The sequence below is a fragment of the Aedes aegypti genome, chromosome 3 (assembly GCF_002204515.2).
Source record: "Aedes aegypti strain LVP_AGWG chromosome 3, AaegL5.0 Primary Assembly, whole genome shotgun sequence".
Lineage (NCBI taxonomy): Eukaryota > Metazoa > Arthropoda > Insecta > Diptera > Culicidae > Aedes > Aedes aegypti.
Genome location: NC_035109.1, coordinates 361,221,297 through 361,248,871, shown reverse-complemented (window position 1 = coordinate 361,248,871; position 27,575 = coordinate 361,221,297). Strand labels below are relative to the sequence as shown.

General features: G+C 39.4%; 1 protein-coding gene across 5 annotated transcripts in view; it reads right to left on the bottom strand.

The window, feature by feature from the left end:
• The window catches only part of LOC5568514 (transcription factor AP-2-epsilon), a 213,147-nt gene that overhangs the window by 56,366 nt on the left and 129,206 nt on the right, over positions 1-27,575 (bottom strand). For 3 of the 5 annotated variants that reach the window (XM_021850497.1, XM_021850496.1, XM_021850498.1), the window contains one exon: positions 1,024-1,053. The exons of the other annotated variants lie outside the window; for them this stretch is intronic. In XM_021850497.1, the coding sequence (XP_021706189.1) occupies positions 1,024-1,053 (30 nt within the window). The remainder of the gene's footprint in view (positions 1-1,023; positions 1,054-27,575) is intronic. 5 annotated transcript variants of the gene reach the window in all.

Genomic DNA, 27,575 nt, shown 5'->3' with positions numbered 1-27,575 from the left:
ACTTTACTCGGGCGGTCAGGTAGAAATCCCGACCACGAGCAGTTAAACTTTCTCCGGGAATTTTCGGAGGTACACTAACGTGCAAAAGTTTGGGGTCACCTTCTAGAAACAAACAAAAGTGTTATGTCTATATCTCTAATACTACACGTCTAATTAAAACAATCTATGGCTAACTCGAAAGGTAACCAGCTAGGATTACTTTAAATTGAGATATTTTGACGAAAATATGTTTTGAATTTTGGTAACTAAATTCTTACTTATAATTGTGACATTTTCTAAAACATTTCACTAATAAAACAAGTCGAATTATCTCAGTATTTGATCAAACAATATTTTGTAATAATGCTGCATTAGAACCGTATTCTTCTATTCCTTGAAGACCTTCTAAAAGCGCTCTTCAAAGAATATAGGATTACGATTCTAACGTAACTTCGATTTCAAATTTTGATCGATCCAATGCTGAAATTATTGAACATGATTTTTCAGTGTATTTTTTCAAAGCTCAAAAATCCATTTTTTCTTGTTAAAATACCTACGAAAAAAGTTTAATTCATTTCATTTTGAATTTGTCAGGATGAGTTTTAATTGGACGTATAATCACATAGATAAGGACAAAACACCTTTGTTTGTTTCTCAGTGGGTGAACCAAACTTCTAGACGGGAGTGTAAAAGGTAGACGGTAGACATCTCTCGGTTGTCGTACACGTGTTCCCGGGGCCACACGCAAATGCAATTATGCGACGGTCAATATTTGGAACAAATTAGTTCGATGGTAATTTGACGTGATTTGGACTTGCATGCAAGTCTTCGAACGCATTCTCGATGCTAGGGGTACGACCCCTTCTTCGGTAACGAGTCAAAACTGGGAGGAGCTATAGGAAGGACCCTTTCAAAAGATTATCCTCGTTTTTTTTCTATGGCAGAAGGGGAATGAGGTCCTGTCCCATTTGCAGTGATTTCAATGGTTCCCTCCGTATGTTTGCTCGGCACTGAAATGGAAGTTGGACTTATTAATTCAATTACCAGCTGCGATTGAAGGGACGGTGTGAGTGTCTGAAATGGGGAAAGAGAGAAAAAAACACATGTTGTTTTGCTTGATATTTGAGTACGGACTCTGCTACTCAACGCTTTTTCACATTAGGAAGCTATTTCGAACGATATCGGATGGGTTGAGCTGAAAATCGTCGCAAACACGCCGAGGAAGTGTCTCTGTCGAAGTTCGAGATGATGTTCTTTCAATTCGGTTTCTTCACATGGTTGCAAAATGATGAAGGAGGACGATACAGCTTGCTTTGCATTGGTTCAAGGTTTGGCCCAGATGGGTGATTGTTGGAGGTTGAAAGGGAGACGTTATGAAAGGACCGGTGCCCATAAATAACCTTTTCCAGTAGCTGTGGAACGGACACACATTTTTGCGCTAGAATTCGCCTCGGGGAGATAAGAGACAGCGCTTTTACTTACGTGTCGGTTGTGGATTGAAGTTGATCGTTTTGGGAAGAAAAATGAGTTGGTTTTTCTAAACCACTGTAATCGTTGACAGTTTTTGGCACTGAATGTGGTTTAGTTATTTATATATTTTGTTCAAAACTGAATATGATCAGCAATATTTTCGTTTTTTATTTTTCAATTACGACAATTTTTTTGGTATTTTGTATATTAATTGATTATCGTTTTAAGACAAAATGTCGAATTCCAAAACGTCGAAAGAATATATTAGAAATCAGTTGATTATCAACAGCGATTTTGAATTGTTTCCAAGATTTCTTTTCATACATCTTGTACCATTTAATATGCTATGAATAACTTATGATATATAATGAATTATGTTGCGGAGTTTTTTTGTCTGAAATTGGAACGGAGAGAATTTTTTTTCGACGTAATTGGCGTTCGAAATTTTGTCAACTATTTTATTCAAAAACTCAATATGATCAGCAATATTCGTGTTTTTATATTTTCGATAAATATTTTGTATAGTAGAAGCTTGTTATTTTTGTAATAATGGCTCTTCTTCAAAAATTACTTAATTATTCATGATTTGGTGATAAAAATCCAAAAGACGAAACGTCGAAAGGACAAAAAGTCGAAAGATAAAAGCTAAAAGACATGAGGTCTGAATTAATTTGCTTGATGGGAAAATTTTTCTTCTTTGGAAAGTAGAATTTCGACCTATTGTTTTTTTTCTCTTCGACCTTTAGTCGTTTCGACCTAATGTTTTTTGACTTTTCGTCTTTCGATCTCCTATCATTTTGACTTTTTGGCTTTTGACCTTCTGCAAAAGATTCGTTGTATAGCAACGTTTGTTTTTGAAACAATGAAAACCCTGTGAGCATTTTAGGTTTTATTACGGTTTTAATGACCTAAAACTCTGACATAACCACTTTGATTTTATTATCAAATGCTGAATGTTACTGAGGATCTCAAAATTAATGTCGATAAATAGCATTAAATTTCAACGGATTCAATTATTTCAATTTAAGTTTATAGAGTGGGTAGATATTTAACAAATGTAATGCAAAATATCGTTCAATGTCAAGGATGGAAATCTAGTGATCATGATAAAACAAATGATGCATCGTGGTTGTTCTTTATCATGCGATCATAGCAACAACGATAAACCCTTAGTCGTCAAGCCATCATAACAAACTTCGCTCCGCGAAAAATGAATCGCTCGGCATGTGTGCTAACGATCAATTGTTCGCAAACCGAGTTCATAAAATTTGGAAGATTTTCACGCTTTCACTCTACGATATGACTTCTAGCATACCATTTTTGATCCTAAAGTCAATCGTGCATGGAATGTGAGAAAGTTTATCCGTGAATTTTAAATTGATTCGCATTAATCGCAACTTGTAACAATATCCGACAAACCCTTTGTCCTACGACAAACAGTTTATCGGATGCTCGATATATCTATGATTAGCGCGCGTGGTGAGGTGTTGAAATCATGTTGCTGCAAGAGCCTTGGACCGTTCAAATACCGTGTTGTTTGTCGTTAGAGCTGATTTTTTTCCATTCTTGTTCAATGTATTTTGTGTACGTGATAAATTGTGTAATAGACATATTTATTGAATTTCGCATTTATTTTTAAGAATTTTCTTAAAGCAATATTCAGTTTGCGAATTTTAAAATGTTTTCATAATCATAAGTTGTTCCAAAATTAAAATTGATCTTCAGATATACAAAACACATATTCACGGTTCCGAGACACAGATCAAATTCACCCCGTTTTGCATTTGCCTTTACAAATTTACATTGCATTTGCACAGATATGTCGATTCTTTCTTAGTATCTCTATGAGCACTAAACTAAATGTACTTTTTGCACACATTTGTTTTTGAAAGATGCTTTTCTTATATTTTAAGACAACGAAAAAATATCTCTCGTGATAACATCATTGATGCCTAAAAAATATAAAAAAGAAAATGTTTTCGATGAATCTATGGTAAAAAGTCGAAACGACAAAAGGTCGAGAATAAAAGGTCGAAGAACAAAAATAAGAACGAAAGGTCGGAAATTTATTTTCAAAGATGGAAAAATTCTCACTAAGCAAATAATTTTCGCCCATCTGTCTTTCGACCTTTTATCCCCTCGATGTTTTGTATTTCGACCTTATCCATACAAATTTTATTCAAATTCCATAAAGAATTTTCTTAGATTTACTTATTGTCTTATTTTGTTCTTATTTTGAATTCACTTTTCTTTATAACCAGCCGCATAGCTAAGAACAAATATTCGTATAAAATCGAAAAAAGTGTCATTATTTTTACATCATCTGAAAGCTTTTATGTTTGTATTTATTATCGCATGTGTCACTTTAGTAGCGCTATATATGTGCCTATAGTAGCACTATTTCTAATTTCTGTTCATATAGCAGCACTAGCATCACGGCGTTGACAAAATAGTTATCAAAACCGTATTTTTACAAAACTTTTATATTTTCCTACAAAGATAAAAAGCTTTCATTTGATGTAAAAAAAAAGTCCCTAATTCATCATTTATTTCGTATAATAAAAAATAGTTTCTCTCAGTAGTGTTACTATAGGAACAATAGGTTCACTATAGGCGCAAGGGAGCTCAAATTTAAGCAAAACTAACCATTTCGATCATTTTTTGAACAAAATCAAGCTGTGTATCAATGGTACTAAGATAAATAGCTCCAGACCTTCATGTCAAAAAATGTTTTGAAAAGATTTATAGCAAATCGGCTGTAAAAACCATCTAGTGCTACTATAGGGGACTGTCCACTAAGGGAACAACTAAAATTTTGTGATAATTTTGTGTTTCTTTATTATTTTTTCAAATAAAACTGAGAGATGATTGCTTACAAGAGTAACTCTTGTAATGAATCTTGGAAGAATTAAAGAGTTCATCCTTCGATGGTCTTACCTGAAAAAAACTTGTGAAACACAGAAATAAATAATTGTAAAATTTTCTTATATCCAAATTTTTTACAAATATTTTTCTATGGTTTGCTATTAATGATTGAAAAGGACTTAAGATCTTGTCCGAATGTCACGAAATCCCTGTAGGTGTCCCTGAAAGAATCCCTGAAGGTATTCCTGAAGGAATCCCTAAAGGTATTCCTGAAGGAATCCCTGAAGGTATTCCTGAAGGAATCCCTGAAGGTATTCCTGAAGGAATCCCTGAAGGTATTCCTGAAGGAATCCCTGAAGGTATTCCTGAAGGAATCCCTGAAGGTATTCCTGAAGGAATCCCTGAAGGTATTCCTGAAGGAATCCCTGAAGGTATTCCTGAAGGAATCCCTGAAGGTATTCCTGAAGGAATCCCTGAAGGTATTCCTGAAGGAATCCCTGAAGGTATTCCTGAAGGAATCCCTGAAGGTATTCCTGAAGGAATCCCTGAAGGTATTCCTGAAGGAATCCCTGAAGGTATTCCTGAAGGAATCCCTGAAGGTATTCCTGAAGGAATCCCTGAAGGTATTCCTGAAGGAATCCCTGAAGGTATTCCTGAAGGAATCCCTGAAGGTATTCCTGAAGGAATCCCTGAAGGTATTCCTGAAGGAATCCCTGAAGGTATTCCTGAAGGAATCCCTGAAGGTATTCCTGAAGGAATCCCTGAAGGTATTCCTGAAGGAATCCCTGAAGGTATTCCTGAAGGAATCCCTGAAGGTATTCCTGAAGGAATCCCTGAAGGTATTCCTGAAGGAATCCCTGAAGGTATTCCTGAAGGAATCCCTGAAGGTATTCCTGAAGGAATCCCTGAAGGTATTCCTGAAGGAATCCCTGAAGGTATTCCTGAAGGAATCCCTGAAGGTATTCCTGAAGGAATCCCTGAAGGTATTCCTGAAGGAATCCCTGAAGGTATTCCTGAAGGAATCCCTGAAGGTATTCCTGAAGGAATCCCTGAAGGTATTCCTGAAGGAATCCCTGAAGGTATTCCTGAAGGAATCCCTGAAGGTATTCCTGAAGGAATCCCTGAAGGTATTCCTGAAGGAATCCCTGAAGGTATTCCTGAAGGAATCCCTGAAGGTATTCCTGAAGGAATCCCTGAAGGTATTCCTGAAGGAATCCCTGAAGGTATTCCTAAAGGAATCCCTGAAGGTATTCCTAAAGGAATCCCTGAAGGTATTCCTAAAGGAATCCCTGCAGGTATTCCTAAAGGAATCCCTGCAGGTATTCCTAAAGGAATCTCTGAAGGTATTCCTAAAGGAATCCCTGAAGGAATTCCTAAAGAAATCCTTAAAGGTATTCCTAAAGGAATCCCTGAAGGTATTCCTAAAGGAATCCCTGAAGATATTCCTGAAGGAATCCCTGAAGGTATTCCTGAAGGAATCCCTGAAGGTATTCCTGAAGGAATCCCTGAAGGTATTCCTGAAGGAATCCCTGAAGGTATTCCTGAAGCAATCCCTGAAGGTATTCCTGAAGCAATCCCTGAAGGTATTCCTGAAGCAATCCCTGAAGGTATTCCTGAAGCAATCCCTGAAGGTATTCCTGAAGGAATCCCTGAAGGTATTCCTGAAGGAATCCCTAAAGGCATTCTTGAAGGCATTCCTGGACGAATTCCTGAATGCATTCCTAAAGGAATCCTCGAAGGCATTCTTGAACGTATCCCTGAAGGCATTCCTGATGGAATCCATGGAGGCATTCCTGAAGGAATATCTGAAGGCATTCCTGAAGGAATCGCTGAAGGTATTCCTGAGGAATCGCTGAAGGTATTCCTCAAGGAATCCCTGAAAGCATTCTTGAAGGCATTCCTGAAGGAATCCCTGAGGGCATTCCTGAAGGAATTCCTGAAGGAATCCCTGAGGGCAGTCTTGAAGCCATCCCTGAAGGAATCTCTGACGGCATTCCTGAAGGAATCCCTGAAGGCATTCCTGAAGGAATCCCTGAAGGCATTCCTGAAGGAATTCCTGAAGGCATACCTGAAGGAATCCTTGAAGGCATTCCTGTAGGAAACCCTAAAGGTATTCCTGAAGGATTCCGTGAAGGCATTCCCGAAAGAATCCCTGAAGGAATGTCTGAAAGCATTCCTGAAGGAATGCCTGAAAGCATTCCTGAAGGAATCCCTGAAAGCATTCCTGAAGGAATCCCTGAAGGTTTTCTTGAAAGAATCCCTAGAGGTATTCTTGAAGGTATTCCTGAAGGTATTTCTGAAGGAATCCCTAAAGGTATTCCCCCTGGAGGAATTATATTGTTTCAATGGAAGTTAAGTGCAGAAAAAAGTTTGAAATTAGGATCAAAAATCATAGTGTGGTTTTTGCTTCCAAAAAGACGTGCCCTTCGCAACCTCACCTTTCTTCATCTTTCTTCACCATCTCACACCAGTCAGGGAAGTCACTTGCGCAAATTTATAATAGCTAACAACCACTCAATAAAAGGGGTGATAAAAATTTTCACAAAAGCATCCACCGCTCCCACTCCACTCCACTGTTGGGCAAAGATTCCTACAAAAACCGACGACGACGACCGTTCGGTGGTTGGGTTGCGAAGTAAACCGTCGCCGTCAAGGATGCCATAAAGGATAATTTAGATTGCTGATAAGAAGGCGCAAGCATATGGTTCGTCCGTCGCCTTCAAGATGCTGCCCAAGAAAGGGGTACCTGCTGCAGCTACTGAGCTCTTCATTCAGCTCCGGTGTCGATGTACCTCCGGTATGCGCCGAGGCGAAATACCTGTTTCGAACTCCCACTCCCCCACGAAAGCCAAGTGTCAGTCAAGGGGGGCTAAGGAAACCATTAAAATGATGGATTATCCATCAGCAAATTTACGGGCCACTCTTTAGAAAAGCGGTTACAAAAAACTCCGGAAAGCAGCCCTCACTCTGAGGTCGAGATCATATAAGCTCGAGTGTGCGTTGATTATCGCGCTTGAGAAGACAGCCGAAGAGGTTATCAGTAAGCGCAATTTGAAGACAATTTTACGCTTCCCAAACATTAAGATAAGCCCGATGTGGTGACTGTCACTAGCCGCGCCTGCCGCCGGTGTTAAACCGTTAGGCCACCACGTGTTGGCAGGCCATTATGCAGGCCAATTCCGGGAAATACATAAAATCCGAATTTTTCGGAAGCTAAAACGATAAATTTCCTACAGGTTGGCCGCCTTTCGTAGATGGAGGTGGAGATGCTGATGGACCAATGAATGCGACTGATCAAATGTAATTGGAATCTCCGGGCCTGTTGTCTGTCGTTTCGTCGTCGGTGAATTTCGATCTATTCGAAATCGATGCGATGCCAGAGGTATGGTAGGTAAAAAGAGGAGCCTGAATTTGAAACTAAAGCCGGGATTATCTGCCGGGTCGTATCTCCTCCCAGCATGGGCGTAGCTAGGATTTCTATCAGGGGGTCCTGAGAAGAACCTCAAAAAAGTTACTCAACAATTTCTAAGCTGCCCCCCCTCTTGCTACTCTCATGCCTCCTAGGTTTATGCTCAACTCATTCCGATCGTTCGGTTTGTTGTTTTGGACAGTTTGGGATTGGTGGTAGAGTCCGCGGCTGTAGAGACGACCGATGCGATAAACTGCACATTCACTAAGCTGCCATCGCCAACGGTTCGCGCTTGTTCAGTTCGAAAAAAAGCAGCTGAACGAAGAAATACACATTAATTTTAATCACTGCGGTAGGACCTTCTCTTTGGGCTACCTAAAAAGTCGATTAATTGTGATAGATAGCTCCAGCTTTGGATTGGGTGTTTTGTTTGAGTTCCATTTGGGGGGCAGTCGGGTGGTGGAACTGACAGGCTCATTGTTTACCAAAATGGTTACATGAGAGTTAGGAAGGTTAATGCACAAATTTGGAATAGGGATGGAGATTTGTGTATTGGAAATCATTCAATATGATCTTTGTTGGCCAAAGGGTTAGAAAAATGAAATTTGAAACGCTGATTATCAAGACGTTCATTGAAACCACGATTCAAAAGTTCAGGTTTCAAAAGTAGTTCAAAACTTTAAAACTTGGTCTCAAACTTCTATCATTCCTGGAGAAATCTCTGTAGATATTCCTGGAGGAATCCCTGAAGGTTATTCCTAGAACAATTCCAGAAGGTATTCCTGGAGCAATGCCAGAAGGTATTCCTAGAGAAATTCCAGAAGCTATTTCTGAAGGGATTCCAGAAGATATTCTTGAAGGAATCCCTGAAGATATTCGTGGAGGAATCCCTAAAGGTATTCTTGGAGTAAATCCAGAAGGTATTCCTGGAGGAATCCCAGAAGATATTCGTGGAGGAATCCCAGAATATGTGCCTGAAGGAATATCAGAAAGTATTTCTGGAGGAATGCCAGAAGGAAGAGGTCCCTAGATCTTCGAGAACTTCAGAAAAACAGCAGTCTTGTAAAATCTTTGGATAGCTCCAGAATATTGTAGATTAACGGCAAAAGGTATTCACCCATATTCTTGTTTACTTACGAAATTCGATCGAAAACGGTTTTTCATTTCCATCTACGCCAGCAAAATCAAGTGGACCGTGGATTGGAACGAATATAATTCGATCGAAAGTTGTATCCACCGTAAACAAGAATGAGGGTGATTGTAAGAGAGATGTGTTTAAAATTCTACTTCAAGTTTATACATAAACATTTTAAAACAGAATCTTGAGCTCAAACCTTTTGATTCATCTAATCTAAGGTGATGAAGGACAGTGCCTTCAGTCCAGCAACTGCTTCTATTTGACCCGGTTTCACAGCCCGCCCGGGGTATTCCAAACTGCGAAACTGCTATCACGGGCCGTGCCAAATAATTGATTTATGTACCATCACGATCTGTCGGCACCCGAAAATTTCGCCTCACTGAGTGAGTCACGTTTTTTGTCGCCTGACCGCCTGATGCTGAGGCTATTATTCCAAATCTTTTGAAGAGTCTGGCTGCTGTCAGGCAGTAGCAGCCAGCAAAAAAAATGGTTGCATAAATTAAGTACACCGCGACTAACCAACAGCAAAAGCAACAACAACGGTGGGAATTTATCTTGAGCGCGTGTATCGCTCAAATCGTCGCGCAAGTCTTTTCCACACTTGTCTCAAATTCGCTGAAATAAACAAAACGAAATTGAAATCGATGGTGATGACGACAACGATTGAAACTTAGAAAGACAAAACGAGGGAAGGACATTTGGAAACGAATTTGCATAAGTTCGGTTCCGGTTGCTGGGGCCGAACCATGGGAAGAGGGCGCCAGTTTCTTGTAGGAAGCTATAGCCGAAGATGTAAAGATAGCAGCGCCACCGTCTTCCGTTCGGGTCCAACCAAGTGGCCGTAAAAAGCGAGTCAAGTGCTGCCACGGATTTTCGATTTGTCGTCTGGGCGATGAAGTGGTTTACATTAGCTGCTGGACGCACCATTTGTTTGGGCGATTTGTCTCATTAGTGAGGTGATAATGAGAAGATGAAGAGAAGAGGCGAATCGTGTGCAGAAATTAGGTAAATTTGGCTGAAACGAATCGGTTATTGGATGCTGTGGCATTTGGTCACATTCTGTAATGAGCTTTCTCCGGGTCATGGGAAAAGGGGATAATTTGAGTCACATGACACGGATTGCGGTGAAATTGGGAACCGATTTGGCTGGATTCGAGGCCGGATTTACCAGAATCTGAAGACGGATTAACCCATTCGTCTGCATCCGAAGGCATATATACCTAAATCCGAAAACGAATTGACGTGTATCTGAGAACGGATTGACTTGAATTCGTAAACCGACTCCATTGAATTTAAGAATTGATTAACTGATTTTGAGAACAGATTCCTCTGATTTTGTGAACGAATTCCACTCATTCCGAGAACATATTGCATTAAATCCGAGAACAGAGTCCTTTCAATCCAAGAACTAATGTTAATGAATCCGAGAACGGATTTACTTAAATCTGAGGATGGATTCACTTGAATTCGAGAACGGATTCCATAGAATCCGAGAACAGATTCAACTGATTTTGAGAACAGATTCCATTGCATCCGAGAACAAATTCCGCTGTATCCGAGACCTAATTCCACTGAATTGGAGAACGGATTCAATTTGATCCGAGAATGGATTCAACTGGATCTGAGAACGGATTCTCCTGAATCCGAGAACGGATTCTCCTGAATCCGAGAACGGATTCCCTGAATCCGAGAACGGATACCATTGAATCCAAGAATATGTTCCACTGTATCTAAGTACGTATTTTAAGGGTTGATTCATTTGAATCCGAGGACGGATTCACCAGAATTCATGGAAGAATTCACCTGGACGGATTCTTCTGAATCCGAGAACAGATTCTTCTGAATCCGATGATAAATTCGACTGCATTAGAGGACAGAATCTGAGGATAGATCCTGCGAATCCGAGGACGTATTATACTGAATCTGGGAATGCATTGGACACGAGGACAGATTAAAACAGATTCCAGAGAATCAAAGAACAGATTACACGAAATTCGAGAACAGATTCAACTGACTTTGAAGACGGATTCTACTGCAACCGAGAACAAAATCCGCTGTATCCGATAACGGCTTCCACTGAATCCGAGAACAAATTCCACTGAATTTGAGAACGTATTTCACCGGATCTGAGAACGGATTCCCCTCGATCCGAGAACGGATCCCATTGGATCCGAGAATGGTTTCCACAAATTACGTTTACCAGAATCCAAGGAAGGATTCACCTGGATTCAAGGACGGATTCTTTTGAATCCGAGAACAGATTCTCCTGAATCCGAGGACGAATTCGACTGAATTCGAGGACAGACTCTTTTGAATCTCAGGATAGATTCTCCTGAACTCGAGGACGGATTCTCCTGAATCTGATAATGAATTCATTTGAATACGAGGACAGATTCATCTTATCAATCCGAGGAAAGATTCACCTTAATCCGGATTTAACTGAAACATATTCTGCTGAATCTGATACTGAATTCGATTGAATCCGGCTAAATAATTAACTGACTTCGGGAACAATTTTGAATGAATGAAGTTCTTGTACAGCTAGAACTAGAAAAATAAAAAAATTACCACCATACAGTCCATTGCTTTTCAACGAACTTTGGCGCAGAATCATTCTCCAAAGTAAAATAAATAAAACCTATTTCGGAAATGAGCGAATCAAGGTAAAGGAGTGCGTTTTGCTCTCCCATATATTAGGGAAGATTAACTTCCTCTTTGAGTTAATTCAGCAATCGTTTTTATTTCCATAAAAATGAAAACATTTCCTTAAAAAGAACCCTTCGCACCTATATATGTGTGATCTACAGCTCTAGAACCCTTCATCTGCCAGTCACATCAATTTGTTCAAATTATTAGTGAAACCCATTCTTCTCCCCTCGGAAGCACCCAGCATGAATGCCAGCAACTTGCCCGGAGGCCATTTTTCCCCTGAACCCATCAACCGTCGACCTGCATTTCGGGACAGCTTACTTTACGTTTTACTGCTGTATCATCTCCCATGTTGGTATGAAATGTTCCAAATCTCGTCGCCCAACGCGATTGTCCCGGCAGCGCAAAGTGAAACATATTGCTAATTATTTGTATGGCCGCGGTGCACTCGGAGTTCTTTCACGGTCGGCTTCTGCTCTTTAAACGCTGCTGTGGTCCCTCGAAAAAAATGTCCTCGGGGAAGAAATTCACATATGTTCCACAACGCTATGTTCAGCCCGAAAAAGTGGGTTGTGTTGATTTAGGATTTTTTTTCGGCGTAGAGCCGTTAAAAAATGTTGGTGGCTGAATGCGCGGGACAATCAGGGCTTCAAATGCGATTAATTCGTAGTCTCAAAAGCGTAGAAGTCGCCGGGTGACGAAAATGTCTACGACGTAATGATGAAAGCGTCCGCGCTTGATTGATCCATTGCGCGAAGAGGATCCCGGTGGGGAATCGGCAATCGTCCCTGCACGGGTTCCAAAATAGGGAAACTTCATTGTTGGCGGTGTGGCTTTCTCCTGAAATCGCACCGCCAGGCCACGAAACACTATGGGGTATTTGGCCAATCTAGCTGGCCAAAATTGTTAGTTAGTGGCGAAACATATTTTGAACTGTAACTAGATGTATCATGGGTGACTTCATTTATAAATCTTGATGTAATTATTTTTTCATTTGAAATTCGAACATTATTTATATTTTACAATTATTGAACATTTTAATCAGTGGTTGTTCATTTTATCACACCAACTGAAGGAAAATAAAATTAATGAAAATCGAATTAAGTATACTATACCATTTAAATCCACCAGCGTTTGTATCCTTTGATAGATGCAGTAATAGACTTAATGAATATTTTGTGTCGGTAAGCAACTAATTGAAGATGAATAAATAATTATTCTTCTTTTTATTTGTGGCGTTACGTCTCAACTGGGACAGAGCCTGCTTCTCAGCTCAATGTTCTAAGAACACTTCCACAGTTATCAACTGAGAGCTTTCTTTGCCGATTGACAATTTTTGAATGGGTTTATCTTGTGGTTGGTATGATCTACGCCCTGGAAAGTCGAGCAAATTTCCAACCCGAAAAGATACTCGATTGGTGGTATACGAACCCTCACTTGGTTTTGCTGAATAACTGCGCTGTTACTGCTACGGCTATCTGAGAGCCTAAAAATAATTATGTAAAGAGTTATTTTCAAGAGCATTCGCCACATGACGACACCCTAAATTTTTAATAACGAAAAAGTAAGAGGTTGTTTCCGAGATACGACCGCCAAGTTGACGTTGGATAACGTTAGCTTCTTCTATTTCCTGATTTAGGACCGTCACGAACTTATGAAAGATTTACCTAGAAATCTAAAAATTTAATCAATTTTCAAACTATTTGTTGCATGTCAATTCTGATCTATTATGGATATTGAGTGTTATTATTTGGTTGTTTCGGTTAACACTTCAACACCGATAGAACCGGTCGATGGAAGAAGAAGCATGGGCGGTAACTTTTGCTCTCCAAATAAACAGAGAAAGAGTTTTGGGTGATCTGTTTGTAGTATGAAAATGATGTCCGTAATAGGGAATGCATCACCAAACTCGCAACTAATCAATGATCATGACTGCGATAATTGACAAGAAAATTATGAATGAAATGGATCACTTGGGAAATGCGACCGTTCCTTATGAATAATCCCAGAGATAATCATATTCTTTAGTCCTTACATTTAATAGATGGAAATAATATCCTTAGGGGCCATCCATTTATTACATAAAGGTTCATGGGGGGAGGGGGTTTCAGATTTCTCACGCGCCATACAATTTATATTTTAATTTATTTTTATTTCTATATAAAAATCAAAGGGGGCTGTGTACAAGACCCGATTGCATGACGTTAACTACGCTGCGTCCTCGGAAACAGCCTCAAATTGCCGTGTTGTCAATAATTCGTAATTAATCAATTATTGTATGATGGAATGAGATGAATTAAGAGATTATAGCAAGTATGTGGTAAACACATTAGGGAATATTATATAAATAACTCTTTAAAACACATTTGTTGGCTCTGAAAAGGGCCGATTGAATTGTTGAATTTGCGTAACACGGACACATTTTGACGGCGCACTGGTTTCAATCCTCCTCGCCCGATGAGATTTGCGGTGCGGATGACGATGTGCGCTTCAACAAGCGGCTTTGGTCGATTTTTATCAGCCATCTCGTACAACAGCTTGCCTCTGGTGGCGAGGAGCTGAGCAGGTTTGGAGGAGCTCTTACCAGCTCGAAAGCGAAAACAGAATGAAACCAGATTCAACGAAGGAGGGATGCTTTATACCCTTAGAATAGCAGATGATGCTCCTCCTTTCATATTCTTCGTTTTCTTACCTGGGAAATAGGCTATATGAAACTGATGTCTGGGTAAGGGATGTACAGATTAGCATTATGCTGTTATTGCAACCCGACGGCACTGCAGCAGCATCCTCGGAAACAGCTCCAAATTGCCGTATTGTCAATTATTCGTAATAAATCAATTTTTGTATGATGCTATGAGATGAATTAAGAGATTATAGCAAGTATGTGGTAAACACATTAGGGAATATTATACAAATTACTCTTTAAAACACATTTGTTGGCTCCGGAAAGGGCCGATTGAATTGTTGAATTTGCGTAACACGGACACATTTTGGCGGCTTTGGTCGATTTTCTTCAGCCATCTCGAACAAATTAAAGAATATTACACAATCAACTCTTTAAAACACATTTGTTGGCTCTGAAAAGTGCCGATTGAATTGTTGAATTTGCGTAACACAGACACACATTGACGGCGCACTGGTTGCAATCCTCCTCGCCCGATGAGATTTGCGGTGCGGATGACGATGTGCGCTTCAACAAGCGGCTTTGGTCGATTTTCTTCAGCCATCTCGTACAAATTAGGGAATATTACACGGACGGTGACGGCTGTGCCGCTCGATCTAATGAACCAGAATGACCGCGCTAGCCTCCTGCATGGCAATGACAGCAGAGCACTGGCTGGTAGCGACGATTTCTGGCCGAAAACAATTATGCTGGCTGGTGCACTCAAATGAGCGGCTTCAGTTGCTGCGGCTCCGAAATGCGTGGTTCTTCGGTTCTAATGCGTGTTGTATTCGCGTCCTATTGAAAACTGAACTGAGGACGCGAATGACTCTCGAAATTTGCTCGCCGACCGTGTTCACAGTCTGACGGCAAAAAGAAGAATGAGGGAAGAAGCAGGGTGCGGTGCGCTTTTATAGTGGGAAGCGGAACCGAAAAATGTGCTTGAACGTGATTGGTTAGATAAGAAAGGGGTCAACGTTTTACGATATTTCAATAGTTTGTTGCTTATAATCAATAAAGTCCTCCATTTGAATCGACGCGTAGATAAATTTCCAATCGATTCATGGATAAATATTGAAAATCTATCGATAAATGACTGAGTTATTAGCGGTCAAAACCTGACCATTTTTCGTTACATGCTCAATTTTTCGTTTTTCTGAATTGTACCCCCATATGTTGCCGTAAGACGTTATCCAACGTCAAAAAGCTGAAAACTTTTATTTTCACCGAAGATAAAATGATTAGGATTACGAGTTTAAAAGGATAAAATATCAAATTAAGATTGATGAACATCTAATCAATAGTAAGTCTGCCCTACGTACGGTTTAAGGGACGAATGACCTTCGTATTAAAGTTCCTCATAAAACAATACAGCAGCAGCAGCAGCCTACGTACGGCTCGAAGCTGCATTTTGTAATCATTAGCTGGGAATTAGGGCCCAGCTTAAGTTTAGAAAGTTCTCAAAAGCAAAAATTCGTGTGCTCTTTTGAATTAAAATCACATATGAAGGGAAACCTCAAAGTTTGAGCCAAAAATATGAGTATTTAGTGGTAGGGTAAGCGACTGCAAGGTGAATTTTCAAGTTGACCTTTCAATATGACCTTCAGTGAAGTCTACAAAACTTTGTTACTGTCTAACTAATTTTGAATCTTTTAGCATCCTCTTCAACAATCCGTCTATGACAAGTTTGTGACACATCATATTCATCAAAAATCAAAGCTAGTTTTGCTTAAACATAGCCTTTTGCAATGTTTTCCTATTTTTACCAAAACAATCATCTTTATTTGACCATAACTTCATGAATATCCAACAATTTTAAATACTTTTACATGCTTTCATAGATAATTTAATTATCTTTCAAAAGTGTGGATACCACATATAATCCAAAAATCCTTTTGAGTTAGTTATTTAACAAAAACTGTCCAAGAACTTGGATTTTAACGAAAAATAGCAATTTGTTAAACTTTTTCTCGGTTAAACGTTAAAACTAAAGCTGAAAAAAATTCTGCTTCAAATCGTTTGCGCCACTTTAAATTATAAAAATGTTGACTCAAACGTTGATTATTATTATTATTATTATTGTCTTTATTAACGAGGCTTTCAGCCCGTGGCTGGTTCACCTCGACACAAACGTTGAGGTTTCTCTTTATATGTGAATTAATTCAAAAGACCACACAAAAACTAAGCCGCACTCTACTGGACATGTATTTTATACACCTCTGGCGTTCGACTTTGAGTCCTAGGCAGGATTATGACAAATATTAGACAGATTGATTTTTCACCAAATCTCGAAAACTTTTTCAAACAGACTCGAGTTAGAAAAGTAAACAAACTTACTTTATCAATCCTACGTGTTCCGCTCTAAACCAACTCTGTTTACACTTTTAGAACGTTTATTGTAAATTTTGCACCTTATCGAACGTGACGATTTGATATCGTCGCCGACGAAACCGTCGCCAGCCAACCAGCCGCTGCGAATTTGACGTTTCATCAATCTTACCAACACAACGGAAAATCATCTTCTTAGATTCGATAGCTACGAGTAAAGAAGGCCCCTAAAAATTACCATGTAATATAACTAAAATCTGAGCGAATTTGAAAAATAACTTTTGGCCGGTTGGATTCGTCAAATACCCCTTAATGCGACGGCGGCAAGTGGGTAGCCGTGAATTCGCTCGAGAATAGCGAGCAATTATGCGATGTGTTTGTGCGAATCAACCGCGCAGCGCGTCGCGGATTTGCGGCGGCGCGGCTTACACAGAGAGGAGCTTATGAAGCGCACCGGTGTGCGATGAAGACATTAATCAAATTTGCGCGAGAATGGACACGAGCGCACGCTTCTGATGAGGATAGTCACCGAGCCGGCCGCCACTATCACGCGGTGGAGGCATGCTGGCTTCGGTGGCGATGAATTGAGCCCCTTTGTATTTTGGTTGGTTTGGAGTTTTTTTTGGGGTTACGTTTTTGCTACATATATCGGATTAATTCGATTAGTGCTGGCAGTGGGCACAGTAATTAAGCCTAGAGTGGTCGGCTTGAGGTCTCCGGTTTGCGGTCAAAGCTCAGTAAGACGATTGGGTGGTATAATTTGTAAACGGAATTAATGAAGTCACTGCGTGGGGCTCAATTTTGTGGGGCTGTTTACTATGATACGTAATTGTAATGTTAACAGTTGAAGGAACTGGGTTTTAATCATCCGCCGTGTGGAAGTTCTTTTCATATGTCGATAGCAATAAATGTGAATTATTGTTACTATTTTTAGATTTAATAACTAAAAAAAAGTAAACTATCTGAACTTAAGTATTGATGACCGTACATTTCGTAGTTTCTACTCCGTGATTGATTAGAGCAAACAACATTGTTCAGATATATGATGAATGTTTTTTTTTAAATTAGTTAACTAGGCTTCCGCCGAAAATATTGTCCGTAGTTTAGTCAGAAATTTCAGTTCTCAATTTTACACAGATTTTCACATAAGTTGGGTCAGAATTTATCGATTTTTAAAATCAAAATTTTTCGAAAATCGCTCCGGAAAGACATGCACAAATATTTTATTTGTAAACTGTAGCCAAACTCTCGGGAATCGTAAAGGAATTTTATTGTATTCTTCCAGAATTCCCTACTAATATTTTCTGGAAGTCCTTCAGGAATTTTTAGAACAAATTCCTTGAGAAACAGATTTCGAATTCTAGCTTGGAAATTATTCTTTGAATTAGCAACGACAATAATTATTCATTGTTATTTATTTTAATCAACTGATGAAATGATAATAGTTGACTTCAATATTAATGTTCCCTCCCCCAATTTAGCCATGGTCAATTGTAAAAAATGTTCGACTTACGTACGGTACGGTAATCTCCATCGCCAAATAAGCCTAATAGCCGTCAACCGTTGACATTTGACAAATTGCATCAACAAATCAAATCTCCCATTTGTAAGCCAAATTTAGATAATTTCTCGCCGATTAAAATGGCCCAATATGTACCCATCGATCGTCGATAAGTTCATCCGTTCGACGGTCCATACAACAGGGCCAAGGGGCAGCACCTTCAATATTTATGTTGCCATTGCCTTCCACCTGGCACCCCTTCTTTGGTTCTTGCTCGGTTGGTGGATTGTGATTGATTATGTGTAAAATGTGTGCACTTTGAAGCGTTCCTCCTTCTACGCCGAAGAGGGAAAATTCGGCTTGTACGCCAAAAATTAAGATCCACATACCAACTACATCGGCGACCGCGACTATGCTTTGTGCCTCGACTCGACTGCAAGATCACAATGGACGAGATAAAGACGGGGACCATTTTTCATACGACGTCGACGGTCAGGTGTTGTGTTCGCCATCATCAGCGGAGAAAGATTTTGTGCACGGAAAGAGAAATATATCTTACCCAAAATTTACACCGAAAATTTAAAACTGAGTCAAATTATCAAAATACATCCACGTGCTCAGGTGGGATTCGAACTCACGACTCCTGTATGAGTTCGAATCCCACCTGAACTGTGGATGTATTTTGATAATTTGATAGACTAGTGCTTTACTGACAAAGCTATTGAGCTACTTGCTGACTCAATAGCTCAGAAAGTTTAAAGTTTCAAACTACACTGAATTCGAAGCAAAATTCTTCCCTCTGTGTGTAAAATTTGAGAATTGAACACCTCGTCAGACGAAGATTGTGCACAGAACCGAGCGCACAATCAGAGAACCATCATCATCGGCTGAAGGCTAACGAAAGCCGAATAATCGGATTTTATGGCTCATCACTGGAGTGCGAAGTGTTGTTCAGCAAGCAACAAGTGGACTTTTAATGACTGTTTTGGGTGCTGCTACCTTCGACGGACATTCAATCAGCTACTTCTATTTTCTAATGCCACAGCATGTGCGTAGGGGTATATGCGATGTATCGCATGATTGGTCAATTATGCTTTGGAACTTTATTTATTGGAAACCATCGAGGCAAAATTTCAATGTTAAAATTTGGTCTTAGTACCTGAACAATGGATTCAAAACACTTAGTTGAATAGGTTTTTGAATTTCAGTTTTAGGTATTAAGATGATATTCAAAGTTAATTATCATAATTCTATTCAACAAATTAGTTAGAAAAAAATGTTCTAGAAAATCTACATCACTAACACTCCCAAAAAGCAGAGCGTAGAATGTATACTTTAATCTGGTTTTAGGAGAACAATATTTATTTTTTAACCATATTTTCACGAGTTCTAAAAAAAACTCTTTTGTTCAATCTTTGTCGATATTGATCATTGATCACTTTTGAAGATATTTCGAAATTTCTTGGGGGACCGACGTAAAACTCCTTTTACAGCCATTTTATTTTTAAACATCTCAGTTATATTATGGACTGAACAGGGGGGCAACTACAAAAATCTGTCGTAAATGACCTTTCCTTGCTCCGGCAATAAGGTTAAAGTGACATTAATGGAATTAAGGAACTTCAAAAATGCTCATCACTGAAAAACGGTTGCACCAATTTGCTTCATTTTTTCGCAACAGACTCTCATCATCTTTTTAAAAACGAGTACGGTTACATTAGAAAAAATCTGTAGCCTGAGATATCATGGCGGGTTAGGGCTACGCGTCGATCCCTCAATGATCTCCGGAATATCTTCTGAACCAGATGACCTCTGTTCAAAACTGAAATACAGTTGTGTTCAGAATAATAGTAGTGATTAGCAAAGAAAAAAATTAAATCTCAAAATACAGCAGATATTTGAAATATTAAAGCAACTATTATTTTGAGCGATTTCCCCTGGTGCTTAACTTTTAAACCGGCACTTTGAAAAAATCAAAACTTTGTGATAATGACATTGAGGATTATTGTAGTTCACTGCCAAAATTTCATGCCGATTGCTCATAGAAAAACAAAGTAACAGCATTAAAAAGTTGAGCACTTTGTATGAAAATCGGCTTTCACTGTTATTATTTTGAACACTACTGTAGATACTCTAAATAGAGAAGTATTTTGAAACATTGTAAAAAATGAAGCCAAAATATCTAAAAACAAAAAAAAAAAAAAATGTTGCCGGTTCAAAAATTCTTGTGTGGCGAAATAATGATGCTGCTAGTAGAGGTGTTAATTTGGGAACGCCATGGCAAAATTCGGTACATGGGAGCTACAGTTCAATTGAAACAGAGCTATTTTTTGTTAACTTTTGAGATGTTTTTGACGATTAAATCAATTTAACTCAATCATAAGAATGTGGTCTGTTAAACACGATATGATCATGTGATTTGCTTCTTAAAAAGGCGTATAATACGCTATACGGCTACTACTAGTGCTCTTGCCAAAACCGATGCTTCAAACCAATGTCCTAAAGAACAAGCCCCATTCATAGTATGTGTTTGCTTGTATTAGTGACGAAAAAGATGCAAACAAAATGATCAGCTGATGGTGACGACAAGCCTACCAAAAATTTTATTCGCAGCTTGCCGAACATGACGTCATCTTTGTGAATTGTCGGCTCACCGATGTTGGCATTGCACAACTACCATTTATTAACCTTAGTTATCACACTAATTTGATGTTTGCCCACACCATCATCGGCTTCAAACCTAGTGAGGGAATTACAGAATAAATACACCATGATTTGGACTCATGATATCATGAGTCAGATTGCCGTAATGCAACACACGCGTTAGGTTTATGTTGCTGGTTGCTCGAAATCATGATTCAAATGCCAAAAAAGCTGAGTTGCGCATACGTTTATGATCGACAAAAAAAAAATAAATAAAAAAGAAACATACACTGAGAATCGAACCATGAACCTTCTGATTGAGAGCCGCGTACTCTACAGCTCAACCACTTCATCATCTTGAATTGTGGAAGATCGATACGAATGAGTTGAAGCAAAGTGCACCGCTTAGTGTTTTCACCCTGGATGTTACGCTTATGAAGAATCATGATTATGACTCCAGGAACCATGATTTGTGATCCTGATATCATGACCTAACCAATTTATGAATTTCATGATTTGGGGATCAGATTTTAATCCGTGTGGGATAAGTTTTCCACGTGGAGCGCAGTTTGGTTTTCAAGATTTGTGCTCTTGAAAATTCGAGGTGTGGTTTCGTTCTATAATAATCTTAAGTTGAAATCGATAAGCACATTCTCAAAGCAATATCTGAGTAAATTTGGAAAGGGAGGTATCATTGATGTCGATTTTTCACAATGTTCGAGAAAACTAACTAGTTGATTTGTATCAGGAACTTGCTAATTTTTCCAGCATTTTGTCAAAAATTCAACTATTTGGTTCAGTCGGAAAAATTCAGCAGAGCTTTGCTATTGAAAAAAAATGAAAAGGTACCAACAGCAAACACTGCTCGATTTTTTGAGAAATTTCTCAAGATTAATCTTGTTTTATTAACATCTTAAGTGCGATTCTTGATTAACTTTCTACAAAAAATCTTGGAGAAAACTTTTTAGAGCCTTCAGAGGTTTCAAAAATTAAAACGGCTATTGTAAGTGCCAGAGGGCTCAAAATTTTCTATCGAGTTTTTTTACTGGACATACTTTACAGGTTTTTCATAGATTCTCCCAGGATTTGGTTGAAAATACCTCCATCAGGTTTCCCAGAAATTTTTTCAACGATTTATCAAAGAGTCTAAGCTTTCCTAAGAATTCGTTTAGAATTTCCTCCACTGTTACTTCTAGTGAATGCCAAAAGAATAGCACCAAAATTTCTTTTGTAGCTTGTCCCAGGATCCCTAGATATTTCTTTTAAACTTTCTTACAGGAGTTCTTCCATCGTTTCCAGCAATAGCTGCAGGAGATGACTGCTTTCTTTAGAACACAAAGGTTTCCTCTCAAAATAAGTTTGAATAAGATGCCTCTTAGAGTTCCTTTTGGCATTTTAATATAATGTCTACTAGAATTCTTCCAGGGTTTTATTTAGATACTCCTCTAAAGGTTTTTGACAGAAAATCACTTAGAGGAAACTTCAGCAATCTCTTGCTGTAAAATAAAAATTGCTTGCCTCTAATGAATGAAGCAATTTGTCAGAGCCTCCTGCAGTATGTTTTCCTGGATTCTTTCAGTTATTCTTCAAAAAAGTACTTGGACGGATTCGACAGGGAATCTTTTATTTTTTTCCTATTAGAAACTATTAGAAGTTCCTCCAGGTTGCCGAAGTTCTACCAGGTGTTCTCCTCGGTATTTTCTCACAAGATCTTTCGGAGTTCCTTCAGTTATGTAATCGGGGATAACTTCAGAGATTCATCAACGGATTTATCCAGGAATGCTTTCAGAAAACCTCTACAGAATTTACATTTGTTCAAACAACCTTGTGTGTAAAAAGGTGTCAAGAGCTCCATCAGCTTTGATCTTTCCGATGCCATTTCTGTACAGATGATTTATCAGATAGATACCACAGCACATATTGCAAATATTGTTATTTAGAATGATTTCAGTATGTCTTCCTACTGAGTCCAGTTTAACTTAACTTTAGTTGGATGCTTTCGACTGTTATAAGTTGCATCAGAGATTTTCTTAGCGGCCATCGGTCTCAACGGCAATGGACCGATGCACGAGTTCACTATTGGACGTTTAAGCGGTGCCGTGTTGTTTACGTGACCATGGCCACGAGTAAATTTGGCACCGCTCAAACGTCAAATTAGTGAACTCGAGCATTGGTCCATTGTGTGGTATATGATGCATAATGAGTAACCTATCTTTGACGTGTTTGTCGTACTACTCCTTAGCATGTCGATATACGGATGAACTCGCATTCATCTATCGTGTAACGCTTATGTCATTCGTGAGGGGCAATCGTCGACCAACGCGCAGTAGGCCACGACTCTTCCTCTTTTTCTAATCGGACGGCTCACGAGACGGACGCACTTGCATAGTGCGGCTCCGGACAACTTATTGTGGAAAACTATAGCCCGCACAGCAATCAGAACGAAAAGATTTTTTTTGTACGCCCAATGTTTCGATTGTATATTCAATCTTTCTCAATGGTTCTGAAGGACAAATTGGACTTCATTACACACATAATATCAAAGAAAAATCATGGCTACTTACAGAAAAGGTTTGTTCTTTGTCTGGTGATTGTTTTCTATGGAGCGGGGTCAAGTTTTTGGTGTTCATAAATTTTCTAAAAATTATTCAACAAACAGGACACGTTTCACAATACTGAAGACATTGACTAACTATTTTAACTGATTTACAAACGGAAAAACTAGACAATGGTTCACTACTCAGTTTCGTTTCGCACTGTTTTATGTTATTAAAACCGTAATTTTGTAATGATTATTTAACAAAAGTTAAAATGGGAATCAAATATTGTATGCAAGTATGAGAGTAGGTTGAAATAATCTATCGGGTGCAATTATCATTTTCATTAGAAATCACTTTAAAAAAAATAAAATAAATACCGCTATTAACTTTACTTTAGTTTTTTAGATATTGGCTGTTGAAAATGCAAAATTTGACTATTTCAGCCAACTTGCATGCAAGTTTGCCAGCTTGTATGGTAATTTGTTCGCTTAATTTGCCATAGAATCTGAACTTCATGTGTATACCATTTCTTATCAACAAAGTTCATAATATTTTTGATGCTTAAAAGTTATTTTTGATGATTTAGAAAAGCATTGTATTTTTTCATATAAGAGAAACGAAAAAAAAAATGTATGGAGACAGTTAGTATTGTAAAAAAATCTTTTTTTTTATTTTGTCATGCAATTTCATCCAAACTATATCTGAAATAAAAATTAAAGGCCATTTCCAAGCTTGATGAATTAGATCACGAAAAAAATTGATAAATCATACTTCAAATTTCATGTAAACATCAATTAAACAACTTTGGCGACCTATAGCTAAAAATCGTGACGTGCGGAGCATTTCTGAAAACGGTATCAGATTCAGCAACCCCTAATCTACTAGAAACACATAATTACCTTGAGACACGCAAAAATGTCATTTTTGTTGCGCTGTGTAATGTTACTTTAGAAACTAGTTAAGTAATTTTCTCATGGATTACTCCAAAAATTATTGCAGGAATTCTGTCAGGAATCAAACAAGAAGCCTTTTACGCTTATCAAGCAGATATCCACAGTTTTATTTCTAGTTTTTTTTTCTAGCGTATTCGTTGCTTCGAGGAACTACTCCAAGGCATGCTACAATGATTTGTTCATGAAATCTCCTAAGATTCCCACTGAGACTTCAACCAGTGATTGTTCCAATACATTTTCCAGAAATTCTCACTTATGCCATTTCCTTGAAGTTACCTAGATGCAGAGGACTTCTTGGCCAGCAGTGGGCGGGTAAATGAATATTCAGTTTCTCCCACTTTCCATGTTGGTCTGCATCTAGGTGTGACAGAACATTGCCGTAACTTTGACATTTAGCGTCCATGGCAGTTATCTAGTTCAGTCGTAACAACAGGCCTTGCAGTACTGAAGTAGCACAGCAACTGTGGGCAGTTATCCTAGCTCAAAATCAAACACAAGATTCCTGTAAGAGCACATGGCAGTTGCAAAATTCTATTTTCTTCAGAAAATTTGTTAAAATTATTTGTCAGAACAATCATTGCATTTGCAAAACATGCATATCGTATATTCTTAGCTGTACGTAGCTTCGCAGATCTATTGAACGAAGAAAGCAGCACGCGAGTCTACTGTTGCCAAAAGCTCCAAGTGTTCGAACAAAAAACGCCGAATTTCTCGTCCACCCCTAGATTCGTCTATATCAACGGTTTTAATTACCCCGAGACACGCTAGTTTATAGAAACTCGCAGGAATTCCGACCAAAAGTACCCCGGACAAAATCCAACACAAACCCTTTGAAAATTATAGCAATTAAAGCAATACCTCGCTTTCAGCGCCTGATGCCCCAAGTCTGCATACAAGCCTGCCTGCCTGCCTGGGCGGTACAGAGTACGGAGTCTGCGACGGCGACGCAAACTATTAATTTGGAGAAAATGAAATAGTAGGTACCCACGCGGACAACAAACGCGGACCAAACTGACGAATCATGGTTCCTTCCAGGTTCGGTTCGATGATGGTCCAGTTCGATTGTGCGCGGGTCACCCCCTCCCCGTTCCTTCCCTCCCTACTCCGGGGAGGTTTGATTTGATTAGGAGATCCCGCGCCTCGCCACCACCTCTAAAGTAGATGAGGACCTCGATGACGACGTGTGTGAGTGGAAACTGTTTAAGGTGCCCTGTAATTATGTGTCTTGTATGGTCATTAACTATTATTTCTCCGGCCGATCGTGCAAGGCTTTGGAAACTGGAGCGCGTACCGCCTTGGCGTGATTACGTCGGAGGCCTTTTTGAACATGTAGATTTTTTGTTTCTTGTTTCGGGTGATTAAGGTTCAAATCTAATTTGGTTTTACCGTGGTTTGATAGGTTAATTGGACCAGTGACATGGACGTGATTGTTGAGATGAATTTAAAGTGCATTAGGTAAGGCAGAGCATAATTCAGACGCATTATTAGTCGATCCAAGCCGTGACGTCAAAATCGTTATCGGAGGTCTCAACGATCAGGATTACCAGGAAGATAAATTTCAACGTTTTCAAGTGCTTGGCCATACGTAGTACAAACTTCCTGCACAACCTTCGATGTCAATACAACTGGAGATCACCTCAACTGATTGAACCTCAAAACGACCACTTTTTGATCGGTGTAAGACACTTCTAGGATATTATAACTGTCAGCACCAAAGACTTTCCGCTATCCAGAAAGTCACCAAAGCTGGAAGGGTATGTTAGGCAGGGCACGTTTCGAGAATGCTGAACAACAATCCTGCAATCCTGATTTGACCAAGTGGAGTAGGATCTTGGTAGTATGAGACCAGTTTTTTGGTGTAAAAATGTGGCGCAGGTCATGTTTTGAAGGAAGTGGCGCCATCAAAAATAAAGTAAGTATGATTCAAAGATAATCATCATTCGTTCATTCGTCTCCCACAATGTAATCATCGTTCGCTCAAACCATAAATTCTCAAACATTATGCGAACCTACAGCAGCCACATCACGCACTTTAAGGCTCCCCTAAAATGAGCTGAATAACTGTGCGCCTTTCCCAGAAAGCTTGCAGAGATCTTTCTCTGCGAACGGAACCCGACAACCCATGTGGTCCACCTGTTTTCCTTTAATTTCTGTCCATTTGGTATCAAAACAGCGGAACCAAACCATAAATTTCCCCTTCCGAAAGCGGCGACTGTTGCCTGCCATACCCGGTACCTGGGTATAGGAAGAAAATCGCCAACATAGCCTCATATGTGACCGCCCGGGCAGAATAAAATTTCGTCGAAGCTCTCATTCATAAATTCCTCCGAAAAATTGAGACCCTGAGAAGCGATTAACGAATTGTGACCCAGCCCCACTGGAAAACCGTTGTCGATGGTCGGCTTTCTGTCGAATAGCGCGCGCGCGCGTTATGTTTATGCTTCCGATCGGGGGATAATTAATTCCGCTGCAATCGACGTCGTTCGATCGTTACTGCTGATCATAGCTGGGAGAGTACAGGTGCGACAAAAAGCCGGTGAAAGAAAGCTAACGTTTTTACTGCATGAATGGTGTGAAATTATTAATTTACTTTGATTGGGGAGGGCTTTTAGTGAGATAGATCGCTCTTATGGTGGGAAAATGCTACGGATGTGTCGTCGAAGAGATTTCTCATATAGAAAATAGTGGTTCAGGTTGTAATTGAGAGATGACTCGGAATCAGGAGAATAAGTTTTCGGATCATGATAATGCTTTCTTAAATTTAGGAGAATCTGTTTTCGGATTCGGAACTACCCGTTCTCGGATTCAGGAGAATCCGTTCTCGGATTCAGGAGAATCCGTTCTCGGATTCAGGAGAATCCGTTCTCGGATTCAGAAGAATCCGTTCTCGGATTCAGGAGAATCCGTTCTCGGATTCCGGAGATTCCGTTCTCGGATTCAGGAGGATCCGTTCTCGGATTCAGGAGAATTTGTTCTCGGATTCAGGAGAATCCGTTCAAGGATTCAGGAGAATCCGTTCTCGGATTCAGAACAATCCGTTCTCGGATTTAGAAGAATCCGTTCTCGGGTTCAGAAGAATCCGTTCTCGGATTCAGAAGAATCCGTTCTCGGATTCTGAAGAATCCGTTCTCGGATTCTGGAGAATCTGTTCACAGATTTAGGAGAATCCGTTCTCGGATTCAGGAGAATCCGTTCTCGGATTCAGGAGAATCCGTTCTCGGATTCAGGAGAATCCGTTCTCGGATTCAGGAGAATCCGTTCTAGGATTCAGAAGAAACCGTTCCTGGATTCAGGAGAATCCGTTCTCGGATCAGTAGAATCCGTTCTGGCATTCAGAAGAATCCGTGCTCGGATTCAGGAGAATTTATTCTCGGATTCAGGAAGATTCGTTCTCGGTTTCAGGAGAATCTGTTCTCGGATTCGGCAAAACCCATTTTA